The sequence below is a fragment of the Rhea americana genome, unplaced genomic scaffold (genome assembly GCF_003343005.1).
Source record: "Rhea americana isolate MKP2758 unplaced genomic scaffold, rheAme1 scaffold_598, whole genome shotgun sequence".
NCBI lineage: Eukaryota > Metazoa > Chordata > Aves > Rheiformes > Rheidae > Rhea > Rhea americana.
The window spans coordinates 32,192-54,756 of NW_028186754.1; the positions used below are offsets into that span (position 1 = coordinate 32,192).

General features: G+C 60.2%; 2 protein-coding genes across 2 annotated transcripts in view; one reads left to right on the top strand and one right to left on the bottom strand.

The window, feature by feature from the left end:
- Positions 1-2,322, top strand: part of RBMS2 (RNA binding motif single stranded interacting protein 2) — an 8,984-nt gene extending 6,662 nt beyond the window's left edge. The window contains exon 6 of the mRNA XM_085319556.1: positions 2,319-2,322. Coding sequence (XP_085175682.1) covers positions 2,319-2,322 — 4 coding nt within the window. The remainder of the gene's footprint in view (positions 1-2,318) is intronic.
- The window catches only part of BAZ2A (bromodomain adjacent to zinc finger domain 2A), a 23,075-nt gene continuing 1,990 nt past the window's right edge, over positions 1,481-22,565 (bottom strand). The window contains exons 2-29 of the mRNA XM_085319562.1: positions 17,629-17,766; positions 15,381-15,971; positions 14,070-14,255; positions 13,033-13,254; positions 12,156-12,359; positions 11,999-12,059; positions 11,778-11,886; positions 11,240-11,341; positions 10,783-10,993; positions 10,552-10,613; positions 10,050-10,115; positions 9,773-9,964; positions 9,406-9,660; positions 8,653-8,867; positions 8,318-8,392; positions 7,908-8,070; positions 7,709-7,768; positions 7,475-7,610; positions 6,823-7,379; positions 6,222-6,447; positions 5,810-5,965; positions 5,570-5,733; positions 5,212-5,495; positions 4,986-5,118; positions 4,624-4,770; positions 4,284-4,510; positions 4,059-4,202; positions 1,481-3,899 (exon numbers count right to left, since the gene is read on the bottom strand). Of these exons, the coding sequence (XP_085175688.1) occupies positions 3,731-3,899; positions 4,059-4,202; positions 4,284-4,510; positions 4,624-4,770; positions 4,986-5,118; positions 5,212-5,495; positions 5,570-5,733; positions 5,810-5,965; positions 6,222-6,447; positions 6,823-7,379; positions 7,475-7,610; positions 7,709-7,768; positions 7,908-8,070; positions 8,318-8,392; positions 8,653-8,867; positions 9,406-9,660; positions 9,773-9,964; positions 10,050-10,115; positions 10,552-10,613; positions 10,783-10,993; positions 11,240-11,341; positions 11,778-11,886; positions 11,999-12,059; positions 12,156-12,359; positions 13,033-13,254; positions 14,070-14,255; positions 15,381-15,971; positions 17,629-17,764 (5,253 nt within the window). The 5' untranslated portion in view covers positions 17,765-17,766 and the 3' untranslated portion in view covers positions 1,481-3,730. The remainder of the gene's footprint in view (positions 3,900-4,058; positions 4,203-4,283; positions 4,511-4,623; positions 4,771-4,985; positions 5,119-5,211; positions 5,496-5,569; positions 5,734-5,809; positions 5,966-6,221; positions 6,448-6,822; positions 7,380-7,474; positions 7,611-7,708; positions 7,769-7,907; positions 8,071-8,317; positions 8,393-8,652; positions 8,868-9,405; positions 9,661-9,772; positions 9,965-10,049; positions 10,116-10,551; positions 10,614-10,782; positions 10,994-11,239; positions 11,342-11,777; positions 11,887-11,998; positions 12,060-12,155; positions 12,360-13,032; positions 13,255-14,069; positions 14,256-15,380; positions 15,972-17,628; positions 17,767-22,565) is intronic.

The following is a 22,565-nucleotide window of genomic DNA, read 5'->3' on the forward strand; positions in this document are numbered from 1 at the left end:
CCCCCCCGCGACGCCCCGGGGCTCGCCGGCGGCGGCCCCGGCCTCCCCTTGGAGGGCTTTCTTTCCTCCTGCATTTTCTAAAAAAGGAAAAGAAAAAAAAAATAGGAAAAGAAGAAGAAAAAAAAACAGCCGAGGGGGGGGTCGGCCCCCCCCGGCCGCTCGCCCCCCCGCGCTTCCCGGGCGTCGCCGGAGCCCCGGGATGCGGCGCGGGAGCTGCCGGCGCCGCCGGGACTCTCGGTGCCTTCTGCTGCCGCCGTTTCGGACTGTGCCCCCCCCCCCCGGTCCGGCTCCCCGGGCACCAGCCCCCCAGCAGGCCCGGGGCGTGCTGGCCCCCCGCTGCCGCCCGTCCTGCCCCCGGGGGTGCGGGGGGGACCCGGGGCTCTGCATGTTCCTCCTCTGCCCCCCTGCCCCCCGCCCAGGGGGCAGGACAAGTGCAATAACCCCCCCGCAACGCTTTCAMCTGGCGACGGGCGCCCCAAGGGTTCCCCAGGCACTTTAGCCCCCCCGCGCCGGGGGCGGCCGCGGCCCCCCCGCGCAGCCCAGCACCCCGCGGTGCCCCCGCTTGCGCAGCGACAATCAGGGGGGGCCGCGCAGCGGCAACTCGTTTAACCAAAGATCGAGGGTGTCGCGGGGGCGCGGAGCCGCAGCCGCCCCCCCGCCCGTCCGTCCCATGGGGCTCCGGCCCCCCCTTCGCTTCCAGCTCTGGGGCCGGCCGTGCCCCCCGGTGCCAGCTCTGCCCAGGGCCTCCCGGTTCTTCCGGCCCCCCCGCAGCGGGGCCCCCCACGGGGCAGGGGCTCCCTGGCCCCCCGGGGCAGCGGGGCCCCCCGCCACACATCTACCTCACCCCACAGCTCGGTGCGTGCTCAGCCCAGGCCTGGGCCTGCCCGGGGGGGCCGCAGCCCTCCGCCCCCGCTTGGGGTGACACCACCCCCCGGTTTCCAGCCACCACCCACCTCTCCCGTTGCTGCTAGCGCCCGGCCCCCGGGCACGGCCCCTCTCGTTGGGGGGGCGGACGCCCCCACGGAAGGAACCAAAGAGGGAGACCTGCAGCTGGGCCCCCGGGCCCCACGGCCGGGGCGCCGAGGCCCTCYGGCCCCACTGCCCCCCGGGAGGGTCAGCGGTGCCGGCAGCCTGGCCCGGCCCAGGCCCAGGGGGCCCGAGCTGCAGAGAAACTGAGGCCCCCCCAGGCCCCTCGTGCCCCCCTTTAATTTATACGTAGCGCATTTTGTACAGGTTTTTAAGTTGCTTTTTTTTAAAATCTCAAGAGGTTTCTAGTTTTGTATTTCTTCCTCCTGCTTCCGCGCTCCGGCCCGGCTCGCCCCATCCTGCCCCCCTCAACCAGCTCCCACCGTCTCATTTTGGAGTTTTTTTGTTTTTAAATAAAAAGGCGAGAAAAGCCAATGCCTCTGTTGTGTGGGAAGGGGCCGGGGGTGCGCGGCGCAGGGGCACTGGGCTCCCACAGAAACGCCCGACCACTGTGTGTCTATCAAACGTGAGTTGTTTATTCTCGTAACGCGACACGCACGGTCCTACAGCTCGTGGGGACATCACAGGCAACAAACAGGAGGGCTAGAATCTTTTTTTTTCTCCTTTAAACCTTATTAAAAATGAGATTGGTCCTAAAAATATAGAAAGAAATTAATTTAAATTCACAAAACCTGTACATTATCAAAAAGTCACTAAAACAACACGTTTGGTTATATAAAAAGGCGGCCTGTAGGCTGGAAGGGGCCGCAACATCTCAGCGTTGGTTGTTCCTTTCCGTTGCGACGGCCGGAGCCCCCGACCGAAGGGGCTTCACAAACGACTCAGAACCGGGTCAAAGAAAAATATATTCCTCTCTTCGAGCTTTTCCCCTCAGTCCAGATCGAGGTCTGCAGCGCACAGCGGGCACGGAGCTGGGCCGTGGCGGGTTGCGTTACCGGGGCGGGGGGCTACACGGGGGTCAGAAACTAGGGCAAGGCGGGGGGGGGGGGGAAATTAACTTCAACCAAACAAACACGAGAACAATACGGAGACTCCCAAAAACTTTCCCACGACGGAAAAAAACCTGACAGATCCAAAACATTACTAAAAAACAAACCACAAAAAAAGTTTGTTACAGCGCAGTTATTTAGATAAAATATAAATATTTATGCGTAATATAAAGTCAGTTCAAATAGACTTCAAATCCACCTCTTATTTCAAAGCAAAAAAATAAAATAAAATAAAAAGTTTCTGAGGTTATCTGATAGAAAAAAGGCTACTTTTAAAGACGCCAGAGTGGGGCAGGCGGGGAGCGGGTGCGTGGCCAGCTGCCCCCTGCCCCTCTCGCCCAGGTAGGTTAGTTGTTTTCAGTGCTCTGTGGGGCCGGCGATGGGGGGGACATGCCTGTGGCCCCCACAGCGTCTCCGCGAGGCCCCACCAGCCGTCGAACCGCCCCAGAGCGAGTACCCGTAATATCCTGGCTAGGGGGGCCAGGTGGGCCCCGGGCGTCCCTGGGCTGGCGGGGCCCAGCCCAGACCCTCGCCCGGGGCTGCCCGGCTGGGGGGGGGGCACAGCAGCCGAGCCGGGCCCCCGCGGGCGCCTCCGCACTGAGGTAGGTGCCTGCTCACTGCCTGGGGGCTCCGGCTGCCCTGGGCTGGGGGCCGGCCCGGTCCCCCTCCCCACCGAGTGCAAACCCCCAAGCACTCTGGCAGGGGTTCGGGGTGGGGGGAGCAGGACACCAACACCCGCCTGAGGCTTCAAGTCCATGTTCTGGTGCAGAAACCGGGCTTGGCCCCCTCCCTACCCGGGGCCTGCAGTAGCGTCCCTGAGGGATCCCAATTTGGGGGGGGGGGGAGAGAGAGAGAGTCCAGGGGTGGCCAGGACCCAGGCCCAGCCCTGGGGGGTCCTTGCAGTGGGGAGGGCAGGGGGGCTGGGGTCTTCCTGAGAGGTGGAGGCAGGGAAAGGGCTGACCGGGGCCCCCCTGCCCTCCCCCATTTGGTCCCTGGAGCCAGATCAGTAGGGGCCATCCGTCCAACATCCCAGCCCCGGAGAAGTGGGGCAGGAGCAGTGCAGGGAGCAGGGGAACTCCTACAGCAGAAGGGTTTGCAGCCAGGGCCAGGGGCAGGACCCAGGATGGCCCCCGAGGGGGGCCACCCTCCCAGCTAAAGTGTCTGCGCAGTCAGGCCTGATGTGGGGCGAAGGGRTGATCCTGGCCCGGGGCGACGGGGGAGCCAGCGAGTGAGCGGGAGCAGCGCGGGTGGGGGGGGGAAGGGGGGCTGTGAGGCGGGCGAGGGATTAAGTCCACTTTACTGGCCGTTAATGCATGTACGACACTGCACAGGAGTGTTCTTACACATTCACTACAAACTATTGCTATTATTAAATATTCCCAGCAGGGGATTCGCTTTCCTCGTTTGTCAGGTGGGGGGGTGTCTGTTTTTTCTTTTTTTTTTAATTAGAAAATAAAATTTAAAAGAAAGAAAGAAAAAAAACACCTCTTTTTTTTTTCTTTTTGGCTTACACAGTCTGTGAGTTTGTGTTGCTGGGGGTGGAGGGTCGAGGCAGCGGAAAAGGACCATGGTCTCTGCGGAGCAGGGCTGGGGCCCTTTTCACGCTGGCCAGGGACCAGCCTCCGGTAGGAATTCAGCAGGCAGCGAGATCAGCTCCAGAGGAGTCAGTTCTTAGCAAGGGCAGCAGGAGGGGTGGCCCCGAGCCCCTGCCTGAGTATGGGAAGGCAGGTGGGTGCCCTGGCCCGCCCCCCCCCTCACGGGTTAGTAGCATGTTTTCCCTGATAAAACTCCTCCCACCGGCTCTCGAAGAACTTGCGCATGACGTGCCCGGCTTTGCCAACTTCCGAGTCATCCTCGTTGAAGGTCTGGCAGTTGTCAAACACCAGCATGGCATCGGCCGCAAACTCCTCAGAGCTCGTGTACCTGGGGTGAACAGGCAGTCAGGAACTGACCAAATCAGGAGCAAGGGGGTTCCTTGCCAGCCCGGCCCACCCCCCTAGCACAGATCACCCAGCCGCAGCAGGCAGCTGCGTGATGCTGCCAGCCCCAGCTCCCAGGCACCCAGGAGCATCCTGCACTCACCCGCCCCGCAGCAGCCGCGTGCGCATGGTAGCAAAGTCCATGGGATTCTTGATGATCTTTCGGTAGCCGGGCACCAGGCGGGGATTGACAGGCTCCAGAAAGGGCCAGGCATCCTCATGTGACTCCATCTCCATCAAGATGATCCTAGGGGCGGATGGGCTCAGTCAGGGGGAGCCAAGGGACGCGGCCGCCCCTGGGGCCCCACACTCCTGCACCCCCACTCACTCGCAGAAGGTCAGGTCACTGGGCTGGCCCCGCAATGATGCACCCCTCCGCTTGGAGGGTGACAGGCCCTCGCCTGCGTAGCGGGGCACTGCCAGGCCCTCACGGCGGCGTGAGGCTGACCGGCGCCGGGGGCTCTCGTCAGCCTCCACGAAGCCCACCCCGAAGAGACGCCCCCGTTTCCGCTTCTTGCCTCGCCGGGGTGAGCTGGGGTCCTGATATTCCTCCGCCTGTGGGGAAGAGGAATGGGGTCACAGCCTGAGCAAGCTGGGCACCTGGCCCTGGGACACCCCCATGGGGCGGAGGTTGCTAGCTGATGTCTGGGGACTCTTCCGCAACCTACCTGGGAGAGGCAGACAGAGCAGAACCAGTCACCCTCGGGCACCTCCGTCATCTTGGGCCGGTGGCAGTAGAGGTGGCAGCCACGGTCACAACCGTCGCACAGCAGCAGATGCTCGTCGTCATCTCCGCGTCGGCACACCAGGCAGGTCTTTGGAGAGCAGGGATCAGACAAACAACATCCATGCAGGGYTACGTGAGCTTGGTCCCACAGAGCAGGCCTCCCCATCCCCACCACCCCAGGAAGCATGGCCTCAAACCCACAGGCATTCTGCAGCAGGGAATTTGGCCAGGCACAGCTGGGCCATGCTGACCCCGAGGAGACTTGGCTCTCCTGCCTGGCAGGGACAGTGTAGAGGCTCTCACCACTTTGTTGACTGACTTCTCCCAGGCGATGGACTTCTCCAGCTGGTAGATGCACAGGGAGACCTGAGCCGCACTCCGGCATCGCTCCAGAGTCTGTCGCCATGTCCGGATTCGGGGTGTGATCTCATACGCACTGGGGAAGGTACAAAAGCGAAGACAGTGCTAAGCTGGGGCTGTCCATGTCCTAATTAAACTGGTCCCAGCTGTGCGAGGACCAGGGACTCACATCTCTGTGGTGCCCAGGTTCATCTCCTCAGGGTTGCTCAGGACTGCTTTCTCTACCACCACCTCGTGCAGCGGCCAGAGTGGCTCCTTCAGATAGCGCCGCTCCACGTTCTGCTCCAGTGCTGCCAGCCGCAGAACTGCCAAGTCCAGGGGGTTGGTGTGCTCCCGGCACAGTGGCAGTCCTTCCCGGCGGTTCTTGATGGTGATATCTTCTAGGGGTTCCACCTTGTGCTCACAGTACTGCAGGTCATTCCGTGTGGAGTCGGGACTGGGACACGTCCAACCCTGCAAGACAGACAGGCTCAGAGGAGGGYGACAGGCCAAAGGTATGTCGCCAGCAGCCCCTTCCCAGCACCTACCCGTATCTGCAAATCCGCCATCAGCACACGCTGTTCCAGCTCCTCCACCCACTGCAGGATGGAGAGGTCAGTCTCATAGGCTCTCTCCATCACTGACCAGTGGGCCAAGGCTTCCCGAGACACAGCGGCACTGGTTGCCTCCGGGCGCAGGTGGAAGATGGGGTCTGGAGGAAGAGGAAAGGTTTAGCGGGGAAGGCATGGAGCCGGTCATATGTCCTGGCCCATGCGGGCAGTCCTTACCAGTGGTGGTACGCAGGCAGACCTCCCGCAGGTAATCCTTGTGCTTGGTGAGGTGCTTATGCAGAGCTTTCTCCCGGATTCCCCGAGGATGCAGTGCACGGGCCACTGCCTCCAGCTCTTCAGGGTCCTGCAGCCACCACCAGCCGCTCTGCATCTCTGCAAGGCAATGGCAAACAGCTAGCTCAGTGCCTGCAAAATCCTGCCTAAGGGCCCAGCACACAAGGAGTGGGACCCAGGAGTGGCAGTGCAGGCCACTGCCTGCTAGACACACTGATTTCATCAAGGAGTGGAAAATCCAGGCCATGGCTCTCCCAAGTACACGCCTCAGCCTTGGAAGAGCAGGGTTTTACCCATGAGAGGGTCTGGAGTTTCTGGCAGGGCAGACAGGGAAGCAGAAGGGCAGGGGGCTCACCAGGGGGAACAGGCTGCTCCGTCAGCTGGGTCAAGTACTTCTGTTCAATCTGCTTGAAGAATTTTGTAGGGGGACGCCCCCGGCGTTTCGGCTGCCCAGATGGGTCTTGGAGCTTCTCCAGGCTGCTCCGACTCCTGGGGCAGGTGCCATGGACCCTGGCACCAGCATGGACTGGTGTGGAAGCAAGCAGGGGAGACGTGGGGTCTTCCGCAGGGAGGCCGTTCAGCTGGGAGGAGACAGAGCAGGTCAGAGAAGGGTCAGCCGCACATCCACTCCCCTCAGGCCACCAACCCCAGGCGCTGCAGCCACTCACGGCTGCCTTCACCAGGGAGCCCCTTCAATTCTTGCAGCCTCGGCCCAGAGGTTTTGAGGACAGCAGGACCAAGTTCCCAGCATACAGGTGTGCAGTCATAAGAGTAGCATTTCCCTAGCCACCGGGATCACCTCAACTTTCTCCTCCAAAGACCCCAAGGCAGGTCCTTTCCCCATCCCTCAGGGCAGACAATTTCCCAAAGGGTCACTGTATGCTGAAATGTAAATTCTGGACAGAGCCTCCCTCCTCCCCAGGGCTCCCTTCCACAGAAGATGTCTGAGCACATACCTGCCTGGCCGAGGCCTTGGGCTGCTCCCCACAGTGCTGGCTGCGGGGCTGTGAGCTGGCTCTTGGCGAGGGCTCAGCTGAGGAGGTAGCAAGGGGGGCACGGTCATCACAGGGCGTCTGGGGCAGCAGGTTGAACCAGGGTCCCTGTTTCTCTGTAGTCTCTGCGGCATTCTCCTCCTCTGCTGCAGTGTCAGTCAGGGCTTCAACAGGCGGGAGCCCCGAGTCCCCCTTCCCGGGGCTGCTGTCTGGGGTGAGCACGGAGTCCTTGAGACGGGATGACTGTGTCTGACTCAGCCAGGACAGGAAGGCAGACTGGCTGAGGTCGTGCTGGCTCTGGCCCAAGGACACTGAATCCTCTAGGACCCCRTTGACAGGAGGAGGTTTGGGCCCACAGTGCTGGGACAGCTCCTCTTTGCTCTTCCGTGGCCGGCCCCGGGAGCGCGAGGCCGTGCAGTTCATTCGGTTGGGAATGGGCAGGTCCATTGGCTCCTCCTTCACTGGAGAGATGTGGGAAGCCACCTTCTCTTCTGTGTGCTCCTCTGGCACTGGCTCAACCACTGCAAAGGCAAGAAGAGGAGGTGAACCACGTGGATCCCCTCCAGAAGAGGCCTCCAATGTTGCCCCCCCCCACTGGGAACTCTTCTCCACTCACCTTCTGTACCCTCCACRAAGATCCCACCCAGGTGGGGCAGGACCCAGTACCGCCTCCGATACCGGTCCTGTCCCAGAGAGGCTGCCCGCAGTGTCTGCGAGGAATGGAGCAGCTTCTTACGGAAGAACATCTGCCTCTGTAGGGAGAACATAGCAGGGGTGAAGGGCTGGGAGCTCCCCCCCCAACAAAGCTGCACCAGAAGCAAATCCCAGCAGCCCCTCTCTGTCAGGTTACCTTGGCTAGCTTCTCAATCTGTCTCTCTAGCTCAGGGACGCTGGATGTAGAAGTGTCAGCCTGGGAAAGAGAAGACACCGGTCAGAGAAAAACACTGGTAGAATTAGGAAGAGAACCCAGGAGGCTGAGTTCTCAGTCTCCACTGTACCCTGGTCCAAACTGCTCCCTGTGAGCAGCTGACCCCACTCAGGTATGTCACCTCCTCATCCTTGCGGGATTTCCGGCCTCGGCTCTCTTCTTCCTCCTCCATCTCCAGGCCATTCTCCTCTGTGAGGCGAGAGCTGCGTCTCCTCCGCCCATCATCCAAGCCTGTGATCTCTGACTCTGGACGGCCCGTCTTCTTGGCCAGGGCAATCTTCAACCTGCCAAGCCAGAGCAGAAGTGTTCAGTATGTGCCACTAATCTACCCTCCATTCCCCACAGCTGGACAAGACACATGGCTGTATGACAGCCTGAGACAGTTCTAGCACCGGGTCCCATCTCCAGTGGGGAGAATAAGGGAGCAGAAGGGAATGTTTCAGAGACAACAGAGCAGCTCCCAGCCACAACATTCCTCACATAGAGATTGGCAGGTCATGGATTTCACAAGCTGGATTTGGCAGCACCCACCTGCGCAGTCGGCCCTCGATGATCCACTTGTTCTTCCTGTAGTTAGACATGTTCTCCAGGGTCTTGTCAATCTCACTGCAAGGAGATGAGGGGCTCAGCTGCAGAGGACTAGCTCCGCATGGCACTGATAGGGGGAAGGAGATGGGCCCACCTGGGACACAAACAAGCTCAGCCTTTCCCACCCTGTGCCCAGAGGCCATGGTAGCACAGTCCATGGGGACTCCAAGGCCTGGCAGCACAGGCTCGCAGTGAGGCGGCAGGCACATGGCTGCACTGTGGTTGGCCTCAGCGTGGCCAGGATACAAGAAGACAAGTTTTGCACCCCCTTTGCTCACTTGATGATGAGGGCACTGCTGTTCAGCTCATTCACCAGGAAGGCCAGGATGGCTGCTTTCTTGTCCGGGGGCAGCGCCTGGAAGGGCTTCGTCCGCAGCCCATCACACAGATCATCATCTGCTCCGTATGCCATGAGGAAGCAGCGCAGAATCTCAGAAACAGTGTCACGGTTCAGGCTTATCTCTGACACCTTCTCCCCAAGGATCTTCAGGGACTGAGCAGAGCAGAAGGAATGTTTAGGGAGTCCCCTCCTGCCCACTGGGAAAAATGGGGGATTTTCCAGGGCATGAAAAGGACCCCACTGCCTCACAGATGGGAAAACCAGGGCCAGGCAACCCAAACCCAAGTGGGAACAAGCCAAGAAAACCAGACTGGGCTTGGGGAGGCATCTTGTCTGTCATGCTCCAAGGCCTGTGCAGTAGGACAGATGGCTGGGAACATCCCAAAGGCTGCCTCTAGGGGCTGAGAACATGTGGGATGAAGCCAGGAGCTGAACACGCATAGAGAGAGTGGGCGGGAGGCTGCACAGCCCTTGGCTGCAGCAGGAGAAGCAGAACCCCAAATCACAGTGGTCTCCTGCACCAAGCCCCAAGCTTGCAGAACCCTGCGTCTCAGTGGGGCACAAGCCCCACCACCATCCCCAGCCCAGATGGAGCAGCRAGTGAACAGGGCAGGGGACATGGATAAAGGGGGAAATCCACAGCACAGCTAGAAGGCAAGGTCAGAAGCACCAGCAATGCCCTTCATCTTACTTGGCAGTAGGGAGGCAGGCCGGGGTCGTAGAGTACAGCCTGCAGCAGCCGCACCAGCAGGTCCTGCACTTCACCCGCACTGTCACCCACACCCAGCAGCCCCTCCTGCAGTGTGCAGAGGCTGGGCACGTCCTTGGCTGGGTCGAAGCCCAGGACCTTGCCATAGCTCTGGAGGAACTCCACAACGGTGAGGCAGTTGGAGAAGGCGCGGCTGGGCAGCACAAGGCCTGGGATGCGGGAGAAGGCTGGCAGGGGCTGCAGGGAAGGAGACATGATAATCAGGGGGTGCAAGGCACCAGGCAAGCAGGTGACTCATTAGCTCAGCTCAACCAAGTCCCTCTGCACCCTGCTTCAAGGCCCAGCTGACCTGGTGGTCCCCCAGGCACATGTCCTCTGTGGGCTTCTTCATCTCCTCCAGGATCAGCTGCTGCCGTCGACGCTCCTCCAGGCGCCGCTGGGCCAAGAGGCTTTTGTCCACCTTGCGAGTTGCTTTGCCCTTCTTTTCCTTGAGCCGTACCTTTTCCTTGCCCTTCTCTGTCTTGCCCTTTTTCTCCTTGGCCTGAGGACAGATCACAGGGGTCACATGACAAAGTGACTGTCCCCACTCCCCTCTTCTGGGTCCCCTTGTACCCCCATGCACTCACCTTGGACTTTTTCTTGGTCTCCTTTGCTTTGGAAGCTTTTGCTTCTTGCTTCTGCTTGTTCTTTGCCTGGAAAGGACGAGATCCAGCTCAGGGCCAAGGTGAGGCCTTCCCACACCAAGGAGAGCAGAGAGGCAGTTCCCTTGCCCGTGGCTGCTCTGCTGGGGTAGCTGCAGTGCCCCCAGTCTGGCCAGCCCCGGGGTCACAGTCCCAGTACAGCCAGTCCCACGAGGTCAGGCAGAGACAGCCCAATGCTAGTTGCACCACAGGCTGCACACTGCTCACTGCATGGGAGGCAGCAATGCTGCCAGAGGAAGGAACTACTGACACCCATTCTTGCGGGAAAGGGAGGCTCCCGAGGTACCCAAAGACTGGCAGAGCCCCAAAAGGCAGCTCAACTCCAACCACTGCTGGATCAAGAGCCACAGGAGGACAGACAAGGCCTTGGAGACAGCTCCTGGCAGGACAGCCCYAGTCCCATCCTTCCCCATGACACCTCTCGTACCTTCCGCCTCATTTTCTTCTTGATTTTGCTCATTTTCAACTTGTCCTCCTCACTAAGCACCTCTGCAAGAGTGGAGAAGAGGGTCAGTAATAGGGACAAGGTGCTGGGGCCCTGATGCTGCTCCAGAACCAGGCAGTGGTTGGCTGCCATCTCTGTCCCAAGAGATATCTCAAGGTGGAGCAGGGCAGCACAGACCAACTGCAGGGCACGAGGGACCAGGGAAGGGAGTACCTTGGGCTTCCAGTTTCTTCAGCAGCCGAGCATCTGTCTTGCTCAGCAAGTCGACCATCTTGACTTTGGGAGGCCGGCCTCGGCCACGCTTCACAGCAGGCGTCTCCTTGGGCTTAGCCTTCTCTGCATTGCGAGGTCGCCCGCGCTTGCCTGTGATGGCCTGGATGCGTGATGGGATTTCCTCAGGGCTCAGCTTTACCCACTGCAAACCCTGCAGGCAAAAACCCAGGCTCACTCCTAGAAGAGGCGCCCTTGCTGCCAGAGCAGTGTCCCAGCCCACAACACAGCCTCTGTCCCAGTCTCCCATACAGCCCCCTGCATCTGGCAGAGATTGCCCTGGAGAGTGGTGTGCTCAGCACCTGCTGGCACATGAGAAGGGGAGGGCAGCATAGCCCAGATGGCAGCTCCAGGTAGGGCTGGCCTAGGGCTGCACCCCACCTGCTCCCCCAAAACCTACCTCAGGTGTGTCCCGTTCCTCGTAGAAGTCTCCAACAGGCATGCGGGGGCTGAAGCTGAAGTGTTCGCGCCGGACATCCTGCACCACATTCCTACTCAAGTACTGGGAGGAGAAGGAGAAGGAGAAGAGCTCTGTGAGGGAGGGCACAGGGCAGGGGGCAGGTTCAGCACAGCCTCTCCTGCAGCAGGGACGTGGCGTGGCTGCTGACAGCAATGCCTGCACCCTGAACTGGATAGCAGTTGCTTTTGGGGAGGAGGCAGCCGTCGCTGGCACGGCAGAGAATGCAGCTGGCCAGGGGTCCTGTGGGAGCACTGCTCGCTGCCCCTCACTTGTTGTGGCCTCTCTCGAGCAGGCTGGGCAGCTCTGCGTCTGGGAGGCTCAGTAGCTGAACAGGGGCATCTGTGCTCTGCAATCAAGGGGTCTGGCAGAGTTCGGGCAGACACAGGGCAAAGCAGCAACCCTAGTTTGGTTAGTTTGGGGGGCGACCTTCTCATTGACGCTACTGTTCTTCTAGTCCAGTTCACCCCAGCACTTTTACCTTGATCACCTCCGGGAACTGCTTCATCCTCTTCCCACAGGGCCCGTAGTACCACGTCTCCCCCTGCCAGCGGTGGTTGCCCTTCTTGATCCGCACCTCTCTCCTCCACCTGGGCACAAAAATCAGCTCAGCCAGGGCCCTGCACAGCCTCATCTGTGCAAGGATCAGGGCCTGCAGCGGGGCTGGCGACAGGGCAGAGGGACAGGGATAGCACCACATACCCGTGCTGCAGGGGGAAGCGCACCTCCTCTTGGGTGGCAATGCGCCTCCGTGGGACATCACCTGCCGAGACAGTGGAGACCCTTTGCTCAGCGAGTGGCGGCTGAAGGGCCCATCGCTGGTGGCTGGCACAGCCAGAGGAGGAGTCTCCTTGCTCACCACCTGCTGACGCACTGAGGGGGGCTGCCTCTTCACTCTCTCCTTCAGGCGCGGCTGAAGTCTCCGGACAGCTGTCACCAGCTTCTTCCTCTTCCTCTTCTGGAGAAGGGGCAGGGGACTCCGGCTCCAGCGGAGGGTCAAGCTCCAGGGACTCTGACTCCTCCGGCCCGGCGTGACTGCTGCTATTGAGGTCCACGCTGCTGTCTGCAAAGCCAAGGTCAGGGACGTCACTGCCRATCTCTGCTCTCTTCCTGCTCCGCCCATGAAACCAGACTGCCCCCACCCCCGTCCAACCATGGGGGAAATGTGGCTGCGTGTCCCCCTCCCGGATGCCGCCCACGCGACAGTCCAGTCGGGGCCAGGCCCTGCAGCGCTCAGCTGCTCGCCCACCAGAGCGGAGGCGGCCCCTGCGCCAGGGCTCGCACCCAGCACGGGTGTGCGAAGGGCAGTCACTTGTAACTGGGCAGTTTTCTTCCCTGAACAGGCTCCCCACGCAAAGTGCTGGCAGGACCAGCCACTTCCAGTGCACACGCCCCAAATCAGAGTTCCCTCATGGTTTACGCTCCCGCCACAAGGGCTTTGGGATGTGCAGGGTCCCAGTGCTGCTCGCATGTACTTCATAGCGCCAGCCCGGGGCCTGCAACCCGGACACAAAGCTGCTACTGCAGAAAATGCAGAACAAGGGAGACTCCAGGCAGCAGCCCTCCCCCCAGCCCGCGGGGAGCCAGCTGGCGGATACGGCCTGAACGTCTGGCTGGAAATGCAGCCCGGCCTGCTGGGACTTGTCGTCTCCGCTGGCCGTGAACTGCTTTGCACAGCGCCCTGGAGAGTTTCCAAGGCCACTTGCAACTGGCTCTGTCCTGGGCATGACACATACCTTGCAAGACAGCCTCCCCCAGGACAGGCGGCGAGCTGGGGCTGGCGAAGAGCGAGTGGGAAGGCTGGCTGTCCTCCGCCAGCAGGCTGAAGGAGCTGGAGTTGTTGAGGGAGGGGCTGGCAGAGCAGTGCAGGCTCGACATGTCAGGGGGCTCCTCCAGGGGGGATTTGTCGCTCACCAGCTGAGAGTCATCCATCTCGTAGAGGTCTCCAGTCCCTGGGTCTGGAGGGGGTATCAGTACCAGAACCTCAGCAGGACCGCACATGGGGTGCTCACACGGCTCCAAGCACATCAAGGGCAAACAAACCCACATCTCCGCTCCCGAGAGCCCTGCCAGACCCGCTGGGAAGAGCTGGCATCGGGGGCTAGCGGCAGGACCAGCTCGGGAACAATTAACCCCCAGCCGAAAAGGGGCCGGCAGGAGAGGGGTTAAGGGATTTCGGCGGCCGCGGCGGCCCCAGCCACGCCCCCTCCTCTGGGAAGCGGAGCCCAAAATGGCCGTGRTGGTGATGGTGATGTTCACCAGCGCGGAAGTTCAGGCACCGAGTAACAGCTTCGTCACCGAGCTGGGAAGGGAAGGGATAAGGTGGAGGAGGGCTGGCGCTTGGAAGGGGGAAGCCGGCAGCGCAGGCCCGCCCCTCGCCTGGGAAGGCCTGCCCAGGGCTGGCACTCCGGGGAGGAAGCAGCCGCTGGAGAAAAGCTTCAGTCATCCCCGGCTCCCTGCCCTGGCCTGCGCTGCCCTGGGGAAAGGGGCTGGAGCCGGGAGGACGTTCCCTGCGCTGGGGACAGGAGGTGGGGCAGGCCGCGGTGCGCGGTGCCCGGGCCTGGCAGGGCGCTGCAGGCAGCCGCACGGACCCCGCTCGGCCTGCCGYGCTCCCTGGAGGGAGCGCTGCCAGCGTAGCAGGAGGGAGGCTCGGAAAACTTATGGCTTGAGCCTTCTGCACGACCTCAGACCAGAGAGCTGCCCATCCTGCCCACTGCGGCCCCGACACCCTGATCCGGCCCAGCTCCTCTGAGCAGGGCGGCAGCCGCCCTACCTCTGGCCAGAGACTCAAAAGGCTCCAGAGGGTCTTCGCTCAGGATGTGAGCATCTTCCAGAGGAGTGGTGATAGGAGACGCGTCCCCCAGGCAGCCGCTGGCCGTGTCAGGTGCCAAGACAGATGCCTCCTGGCTGAGCGGCACCACAGCTGCAGCAGACCCATTGTAGCTGCATATCTTCAAGTCTAAAGAGAACCAACCAAAAACAAACCTGTGATAGCAGGATGCATTAGCAACAGAGCCCAGGGCCTCTGCCATCCCAGCCTCAGGGTATCACTAAGCTCTTGTGTCCCAGGAGGCAGCACAACACTGAGCTCCCCTGCTGCCAAGCTGTGCGGAGCTGGGAGTGGGGAGCCAGGAGGGCTGGCTGCGTCTGTGCACAGGCCCACAAAGAGCAGAGCAGCTGGGGAGGGGAGGGGAGGGAAAGGGGCACACGCGGCAGCCCTGTGAGAAGCGGCCTTTCAGACCAGCTCTTGCACTGCACGGCCTGGCTGCCGACTCCTCGTGCCACATCAGAGCTGCAGCGATGGAGCCAGAGGCAACTGGGAGCTGGGTGGCCTCGCTTCACTCCCAGCACCTCTGGCCAAGGGCTCTTGCTCAGGCTGGCAGTCATTCAGAGCACTCCAGGGTACCATGCTGAGGCTCCCACTGCCCAGCCACTTCCCCTTCCCAAATCCCCATGCTGCAGTGTCTCTCTCTTGGCCTTGGGGATGGTTTGCTGCCTTTCCTCCTCCAGTGTTTTCCACACAGGCTCACCCACCACAGGTCCCCCCCAGCTCTTCCAGAGGTTGAGGGTCAGCCCTCATGTATTTACTCCCAGACATGCTGGTGGGTTCTCTCCTGGAAAGCTGGCCTCGAGGAACCCCTTTTGGGCATGGGAAGTAGAGCAGACATGGGAGGCTGTGCTTCCCAAACCAAGGCTGCACAGTGAGGTGGGTCTCGCGATCCCTTTGGCAGTAAAAGGCCCTGAGCTGCAGCTGCTTCTCATCACCCACATCCACACATGGAAGAAGTAGCAGGAAACATCACCSTGTCAGCAAATTACATTGGCAGGCTGCATCTGGCCTGATCTAAGATCCCAAGACCGACTCTAAGCTGTGACAGGCAAAAAACAGCCTGGGATTCAGGGCAGGTGGGTTAAGATAGCCCAAATTTCCCGGAGAAGTGAAAGATCCAACTCTGTGTTTGGTACACAACCAGAAAGTCAGGTACCTGTCTTCCATCACACAGTTACTCAGGAGCTGGGGTCACTAAGGCTTTACGAATAGGAACTATGCCTGCCCAGCATCCAGCAGTGCCAGGGCCCTTACCTGGCTGCGTGTCTTCCAGCTCCATGCTGCCCACCAGCCCGCCCCCATTCTCTGAGATGGTAGGGGAAATCTCTTTGGCTGCGGCTGTGTCTTCCTCGCTGGTGCCCGACTCATCCTGCGGGCACTGGGGAAGCGAGAAGGATTGCATGCCGGAGCTCAGCATGGGGGAAGGCTGGGAGGCTGCGTAGAAGCTGGCTGGCCCGTTCTGCATGAGCTCAAAGTTCTGGTCATGGAAGGAGTCGTACAGCTCCTGCGAGTCAAAGTTCAGCCCCATTGAGCTGGGGGTGCCGTTGCCCCAGAACTCCTGCCCTGCCCCCCTCAGGTTAGTGTTGTGCCCTGGGGATGACTGCCGGGAGCCCCCAATAATGCCGTTGAGCGGGTACTGTCCGAGGCTGGAGAACTGGGAGATGATGGGGCTGCTGTCCTTGAGGTTGCCAGTGCTGGCAGGCTGGTACTGCGAGTAGTCCCAGAGACAGTCGTAGGAGTGGAGGTGAGGCGTACTGGAGGAATGTGTGGTGGAGGTGAAGGTCCCTGAAGTACTAGTGTGAGATACAGTAGAGAAGCCATTAACATTCATACCCCCATTCAAACCTGTGAAGAAAGAGAGAGAAGGGAAGAGAAAAACTGGTTAATGGCATGGCACTGAGCTGCAGGCCCCRGCCCAGCACATCCATCGGGGGGGAGCAGAGAGGATTTCTTGATGCTGCAGCCTCCCTCCATGAGAACCCAGCCAGACTCTACCAACAGCAAATGAGAGGGTTTGAAGACAGAAAGAGAAACTATCCCAGCAGCCATAGAGCTTGCTGCCCTGCCCGTCCCCCATCCTAACCGGCCTCAGCACAGGCAGCCTTGATACACAGCCTTTCTCCCTGTCGCAAGGGCCCAGCCCAAAGACAGTATCTCTGCCCCAGGGCAGCAAAGGGCTGGGGGGGGGGGGGCTGGAACAGTCACCTGATCTACCAGAAGCCCCACTAATCCTACCCATGGGCACTGGAGTGGCCCAGCTGCACGCCAGCACCCAGCGCTGCTTCCAGCGCCTTGGAACAGTGGTGGGTTTCAGCACATTTGGGCAAAGCTCACCCAGGTACACGTCAGCCAGGAATGGGAGCATTTGTTCCCTGACTGACAGAAAAAGCAGAGCAAAGATGATAGCTAGGCAAACTCAAAGGGCTAGGACCTCATTGCCTTTGTAGCAATAGGCCACAGACAAATTCAGGAGGAACCACGCCAGCAAGGAACTGCAAGTCAGGGCAGAGCGCTGAGCTGGGCAGAGAGCTGAGCTGTGCAGAGCCACAGCTGCAGGATTTGCCTGGCAGGGCAGCAATGCAGCCCAAACATAAGGCCAGGAGACCCCACCTATTGCCCAAACCCTGGCAAAGCAGGGCAATCCATCTCCCCCCACCCTTGGAGCCCCCCAAACTCAGCTGGAGCCTTCAGGAGCGGGAGTGTGCACAAGCACATCTCTCCCGTTAGGCGAAACCGGCCCAGCCGCTGGGCTTTGCCAGCGTCTAGATCAGAGCAACAGGAATCCCAGGGGATTAGTCAAGCACTTGGCAGGGCTGCCGCAGGGATCAGCTGACCAGCCAAATCCATGCAAAGACCCCGTTCTGGCAAGGTCTCTCTTTTCTAGGCCAAAGCAATTGCAAGCACACAGCAGACCCCTCCCTGACTCTTCCCCCAGCCACTCAGGATCCACAACACCCACTGGCTGGGAGACCTGCCTCCCAGCCATGCTAACCACTGCTCTTTCACAGTTCCTTCATGTCCTGGCCCAGGGCAGCCTGGCTGTGGGACCACCTCCTCCCTCTCACTCCCATAGAGATGCTCCCTGGGGGCTCCACGGCCTAGGCTTCCTCCCCCCTTTCATGAGTACACAAAATCAGAGGGTGACCAGTCTGCAGGTTAGACTGGTCCTGCCCCTGCCAAGCCTCGGGGGTGCCCGGGACTCTGTGCGATTCTGCCCTGCAGACACCCGCTGATGGCACACAGCTCAAACCTTGAGATACAAAGCCTCTCCTTGAAGCAAGMCTGGGAGCTGGGACTCCCTGAACTCTCTCCCCTTCAGACAAACGCTCAGTGGCCACACCATTCAACCCTCAAGAGTGGGGTCCCTGATCCCTCTACTATTGAGGGCTAGTCGCTGTCTGCAGGACATTGTCCCTAGACACTGGCACATGGAGGGTACTGAGGCTTTCTACAAGCAAGCTGTGCCCAGTTCTGGCTGCCCCTGCCACCCCAGGACACTTACTTTTCCCTTGTGAGGGGAAGTTCATAGGAGACCCGTTCGTGTATAGGCTGTCCCCTGAGGAAGGCGTGGGTTTCAGTCCTGAGGCAGTAGATACGGAGGAAAGGCCAGTGAAGTTAAAATGGTTGTTTGTTTCCATTTCTGAGAAGGGGGAAAAAAAAGAGACACAGAAGGGTTAAATACTGTTCAAGCCTGGAGGGACAGGGACTTCCAGGCCAATAAGAACACCCAGCCCTGCCACCCCCAATTCGAGCAGGGTGGGGGAATCATCTGCCCACAAACCAGCCCAGCCCTGCCCCAGATGCCTGCTTCCAGGCAGTGGAGGCTCTACCCCAAACCCGCTGCCCCTGTGAGCTGGGGCAAAGAGCTGCTCCTTAAAAACAGGCAGTGCTGGAGAGACTGTGTGGGGGAAACTCCGGAGAAAGAGTCTCGCCTTCCAGGAAGTGCCCCCAACCCTGGAGTCACTGGAGAGGGAGCACAAGTGGGGCAAGGGAAGGCAAAGAGCTGCCTGCTACTAACTGATAAAGCCCTTCAGGGCAGCAAAATCCCCCTCATCTGAGACCCCAGTGGCCATTCAAAAGCAACAGAGACCTCTGCACTACCTCTGCAACAAGCCAGCCCCCAAACCAGCAGCCCTACATTAGGCAAGCTGCCACCCGCATGAGTGTAGGCTTGTCACCATGCTCCAGCATCCCCAGGGAAGGCTGCTACTGAGAAATCTCATTTGCTCCCATACGGACTTCTTTCCGCATTAAACTCAAATGCTCTGCTCTAAGTTGCTAGCTTCCCAGGGCTCCTGACCCAGTGAAGGGTGAGGCCACGGCGGCAGCATGGTGGGAACTCCGGCAGGCTCTGAGGAAGACGCCAGAGGCAGACCCAGCAGAGGCTGCTTCTCAGTGAAGCATCAACTCCCCCTCAGAGAGCAGGTTTCTGACCTTGCAGGGACTCGGCAAAGCCTCAGTTCCCTGAGAAAAGTAATGCTTCCCAGACACAGAAATGCCACTGCAGAGATGAGCAAGCCCATGAAATGGGACCAAAAGGAGACTGCAGATGCAGCAGGGGCACCTGGCTGTGATCTGCCCGTGCTCCTGCAGCCCGGGGCGGGGGGGGAGGGAGAGAAGAGGGGCAGCATCTCCACAGCGTAGCCTGGGTGCGGACCGCGACGCCAGCTCGCTGGACAAAGGGCAGACGGCAGAGCCTGGCTGGGCAGCCACCCAGGCCGGGCAGAACAGAGCACCTTCCCCTCCCAGAGCCCAGCTTTCAGAGACATTTATTCATCAACTGTTTCAGGGGAGGATCCRGGTTGGCCTCATTTTACAGACATGAGAGAGCAGAAGCCTGGAGATTCAGCCGCTCTGGGCCTCCCTGCTCCACGCATCAGGGCATGCAGCCCTCCTTGCCCCAACTCCCCTGGGAGGCCCATATTGGCTTGTATGGCTGCAATCCTCCAGCACAAGGAGAAACCTGGCCAGCTCCTCACTCCAATGCCTGAGGCTCTGTCCTCCCGCAGCAGCTCTGGGACCAGCCCTCCAGGGACCCAGTGATTGCAGGGAAATTCCTGCTTGCATAGCTGGCTCTAAGCATAGGCCCAGGAGAGAGGGGAAGAAGCCATGCTGATGACCTTCAGAGCCCGAGATGAACAAACACTCCTCCCTCCAAACCAGAAAGCTGCTAGCACGGCTCCTGGCAGTGGCCAGCCTTGGGATCAGGACCTTGTTGTGCCAAGGGTACTGCCAGAAGCTGCCCGAATAGCTATCAACCAGAGGAGCCACGCAGGGACAGGGAGAGCAAACAAAGCCAGAAAGAGAGCCAGCGGCTCTGCCGAGCCCCAGCAGAGACACAATAAGATCCCGGGTAYCCTGGCACCAAGGCCACCCGCCTGCCACTGACCCCTCTGGGAGCATCCTGGGCTGCCCATGCAGCCAGCAGGCCCTGCTGCCAGAAGTGGCCCCAGCTGACCAGGGACTCACTGGGGCCTGGCAGAGGCCGTCTCAGCCGGCTTCCCCGCGTCCCCCTCTGCGGCACTAAGCCTGCTGATCCGCGATGCCCGGGCTGAGGCAGTGCAGGCTCTGTCGACCTTTGCAGAAAGGCTGTCACCCTGCCACACAGAGGACGTGGTGTTTCAGCCAGGAGCTGACAACACAGCCCATGTCGAAACCACGATGGGGGATTTCATCACATTCCGGCCTTGTTTCTTCCAGCGCAACAGCAGTGGACAGCACGCTGGGCTGCCCATGGAGCCCTCTCCCAGCAGTCTAAGGACACAGCAGCTGATTCATCTGCTCAAGAAACCCGTATGAGTGGTGACGTGACTTCCACACACGCATCACTCCCGAACTTCCCAAGGTGGCCCAGAGATCCTCCCCCAGCCGTCTGCTCGCCAGGGAACAGGTGGCATTCACAAGGGAAGGCACCTCGCTCTGCCGCCACCACCTCTCTCCGGAGCCCCCAGCCTCTGACTCGGCCCAGCCCCTGCTCCAGGGCTCTCGGCAGCCGAAGGCTCTACGAGTTCGGGAGCCTCCTGGTGCACAGCCATACAGAAGAAGGCTGGCCAGCCACACTGTAGTTTAAAAAAAAAAAAAAAAGCCTTTCCGGTAACACCCAGCATTTGATGTGCTGGCTGGGAAAGCCACTCCCGGGCTTTTAAAGGTCAGAGGAGGCGGCGAAAGGACGTGCCAGAACTGGACAGGTGGCTGCTGCAGGTCAGCATTAGAGACTGGGATAAACTGGGCGAGTGCCAGGTAAAGGGAGGGGGCAGGGAAAAGAGGTAATTAGAGGGGAGAGGAGCCAGGAGGAGAAGCACAGCAGCTAAGAGGGGAAAATAAAAGCAGGGAAGATGGGGAATTAATTACAACAAGCGCTAGTGACAGAGGAGTTTAAAGAGAAGGGAGATTAATAGAACAGGAGTGGTTCAGCTAATAGGGTTGGGGTTTGAGAGCAAGAGCAGCAGTGCAGACTACCGGGAGAGCAGCTGGCCCCAGAGAAAGGGGACAGCAGCAGTAGCTGGGATTTACCCACAGCAATACTCGTCCGTCTTGCCCTTGTGCCCAGGGGCAAACTGCAGGCCCACCCCAGGCACCGGGACGCCCTGGGCTCCATCTCCCGGCTCCAGCCACCCTCAGCACCTCCGGCCTAGGCTGGGCGGGAGCGCTGCCAAGTGGTTAGCGCGGTGTTTATCCAGGCCCTCTCCGGCCCTGACCTCCCCTGCTTGCTCTGGGTGCGGTGCCTGCGGATGCCATCACCTCCCCACACAGGAGCAGCCCCGGAGGCTCGCTCCCCTGCCCGTACACCACTCCCCTCTGCCCGTGGCACAGCAGCGGCATCCTCTTCTCCCTCCGCAGCCAGCACATTATAAAATGCRAAGCTGCAAACTGGGCCACAGCTTGTAACTGGAGCCTACCACTTAACAGCAGAGGTGAGAATTAGGGTGAGGGCTCTGGATGCAGCTAGAGCTGCTGCACACATGTGTGAGCAGGGAAGGAGAGGGCAGGCAGGCAAGGGAGAGGCTGGACGAGTCTGCAGAGATGCACAGACCCAGCAGAGCCATTTGCAGCCCAGAGCCTGGGGACTGGGCTGGCACYGCCAGTTTTGGACGGGGATTTTAAACACGCAGCAGCCTGGGTTTGTGAGCGTGAAGCGGATGGGAAGGCGGGTGGGTGGCTCACTTGCGTTTTAATTGCGATTGAACTGAGGCAGCAACAACGCGCGTGCTCAGGGGGTAATTCCTCCAGGTTAGATTTCAACCTCGCTCCCACAAGGGAATTGGCAGAGCCTATATGGCAACAATTGCACACACCATCATAAAAAAAAAAAACAGAAAAAGAAAAAAGCTGTTTGCAACAGTGCTTACAACGCATCCAGCACTTAACCAACGCTTGGGCCTGCTCCACTCACAAAAGGCTCAACTAAGAGGTGATTTTATACCAGCCTAATTCAACCAGCAGGGACATGCTTACCCTTGGCTTCCATCTGGCTCGCCCATTGATGGAAGCACGCAGGCACCAGYTGAACCGAGAATCGCCCGTTCCGAGCAAGCAGAGCCCCACTCTACATACAAAACCTGCACCTGATTAAGCTGAGTTGAATCAAGGTCGGTAAGCGGGATACGCCAGCTCCCGAGGCTGGGTGCTGGGCAGGGGGCTGAYGGGTCCAGGACAAGGGCCTGAGGAAACCCTGGCCCCCTGCCTAGTCTGTGTCATGGGCCTGCTTCTGCGGTGAGGCGGTAGCTCCTCACGCCACACTCCCAGGGAACAGCTGGCGGCAGATAAGGAGGAGGGGAAGAAAGCACATGCAGGACGTCGAGCCCCAGCACAGCTTTCGGCAGCCAACAGCCTCGGCTGGCAGGAGTAAACACGGCCACGGCTGCCGGCTCAGCAGCACAGGGTGCTGGGGAAAGACGACTGGTTCCCTTCTCTTGCATCTGCAGCAGCATAACCACAGGCTGCCCTGGGCCTCAGTGCTGGCAGGGCGTGCGGAGGTGCTGTACCCTGGAGAAAGCCCTAGCGCAAACCCAGCTCCAGCAAGAGCTGGAGGAGCCTGAGCAGGGCGCTGTGGAGGCATGCGTGTGGCACAGTGCTTGGGTTAAGGGCTCTCCTAGCTCAGCTTGTCCCTGGGGCCTGCCAGGAGCTCAGGGAATCCATTGCTCTAAACTGAGGGGGTGGGGAAGGAAAGTTATTTATTTTTAATCATCATTGTTCCTTTGAAAACACATTTAAAAAGCACCCCTGTTGGCCAGCAAGCAGGCTGCATGGCCAGCTGGCTGCTAGAGCCGGGGCTGATGCGGCCAAGGAGGCTTGGGAGCATGGGGAGGTCCAGAAACTGAAACCCAATCTGATTAAAAAGGACATTTCAAAAACAACGAGACGCAACAAACACAGCTGCCATTTCCCGGCCACTTCCTGCAGGAGGGGGAGGGAGCAGAGGGAAAGGCCGCTGGCACC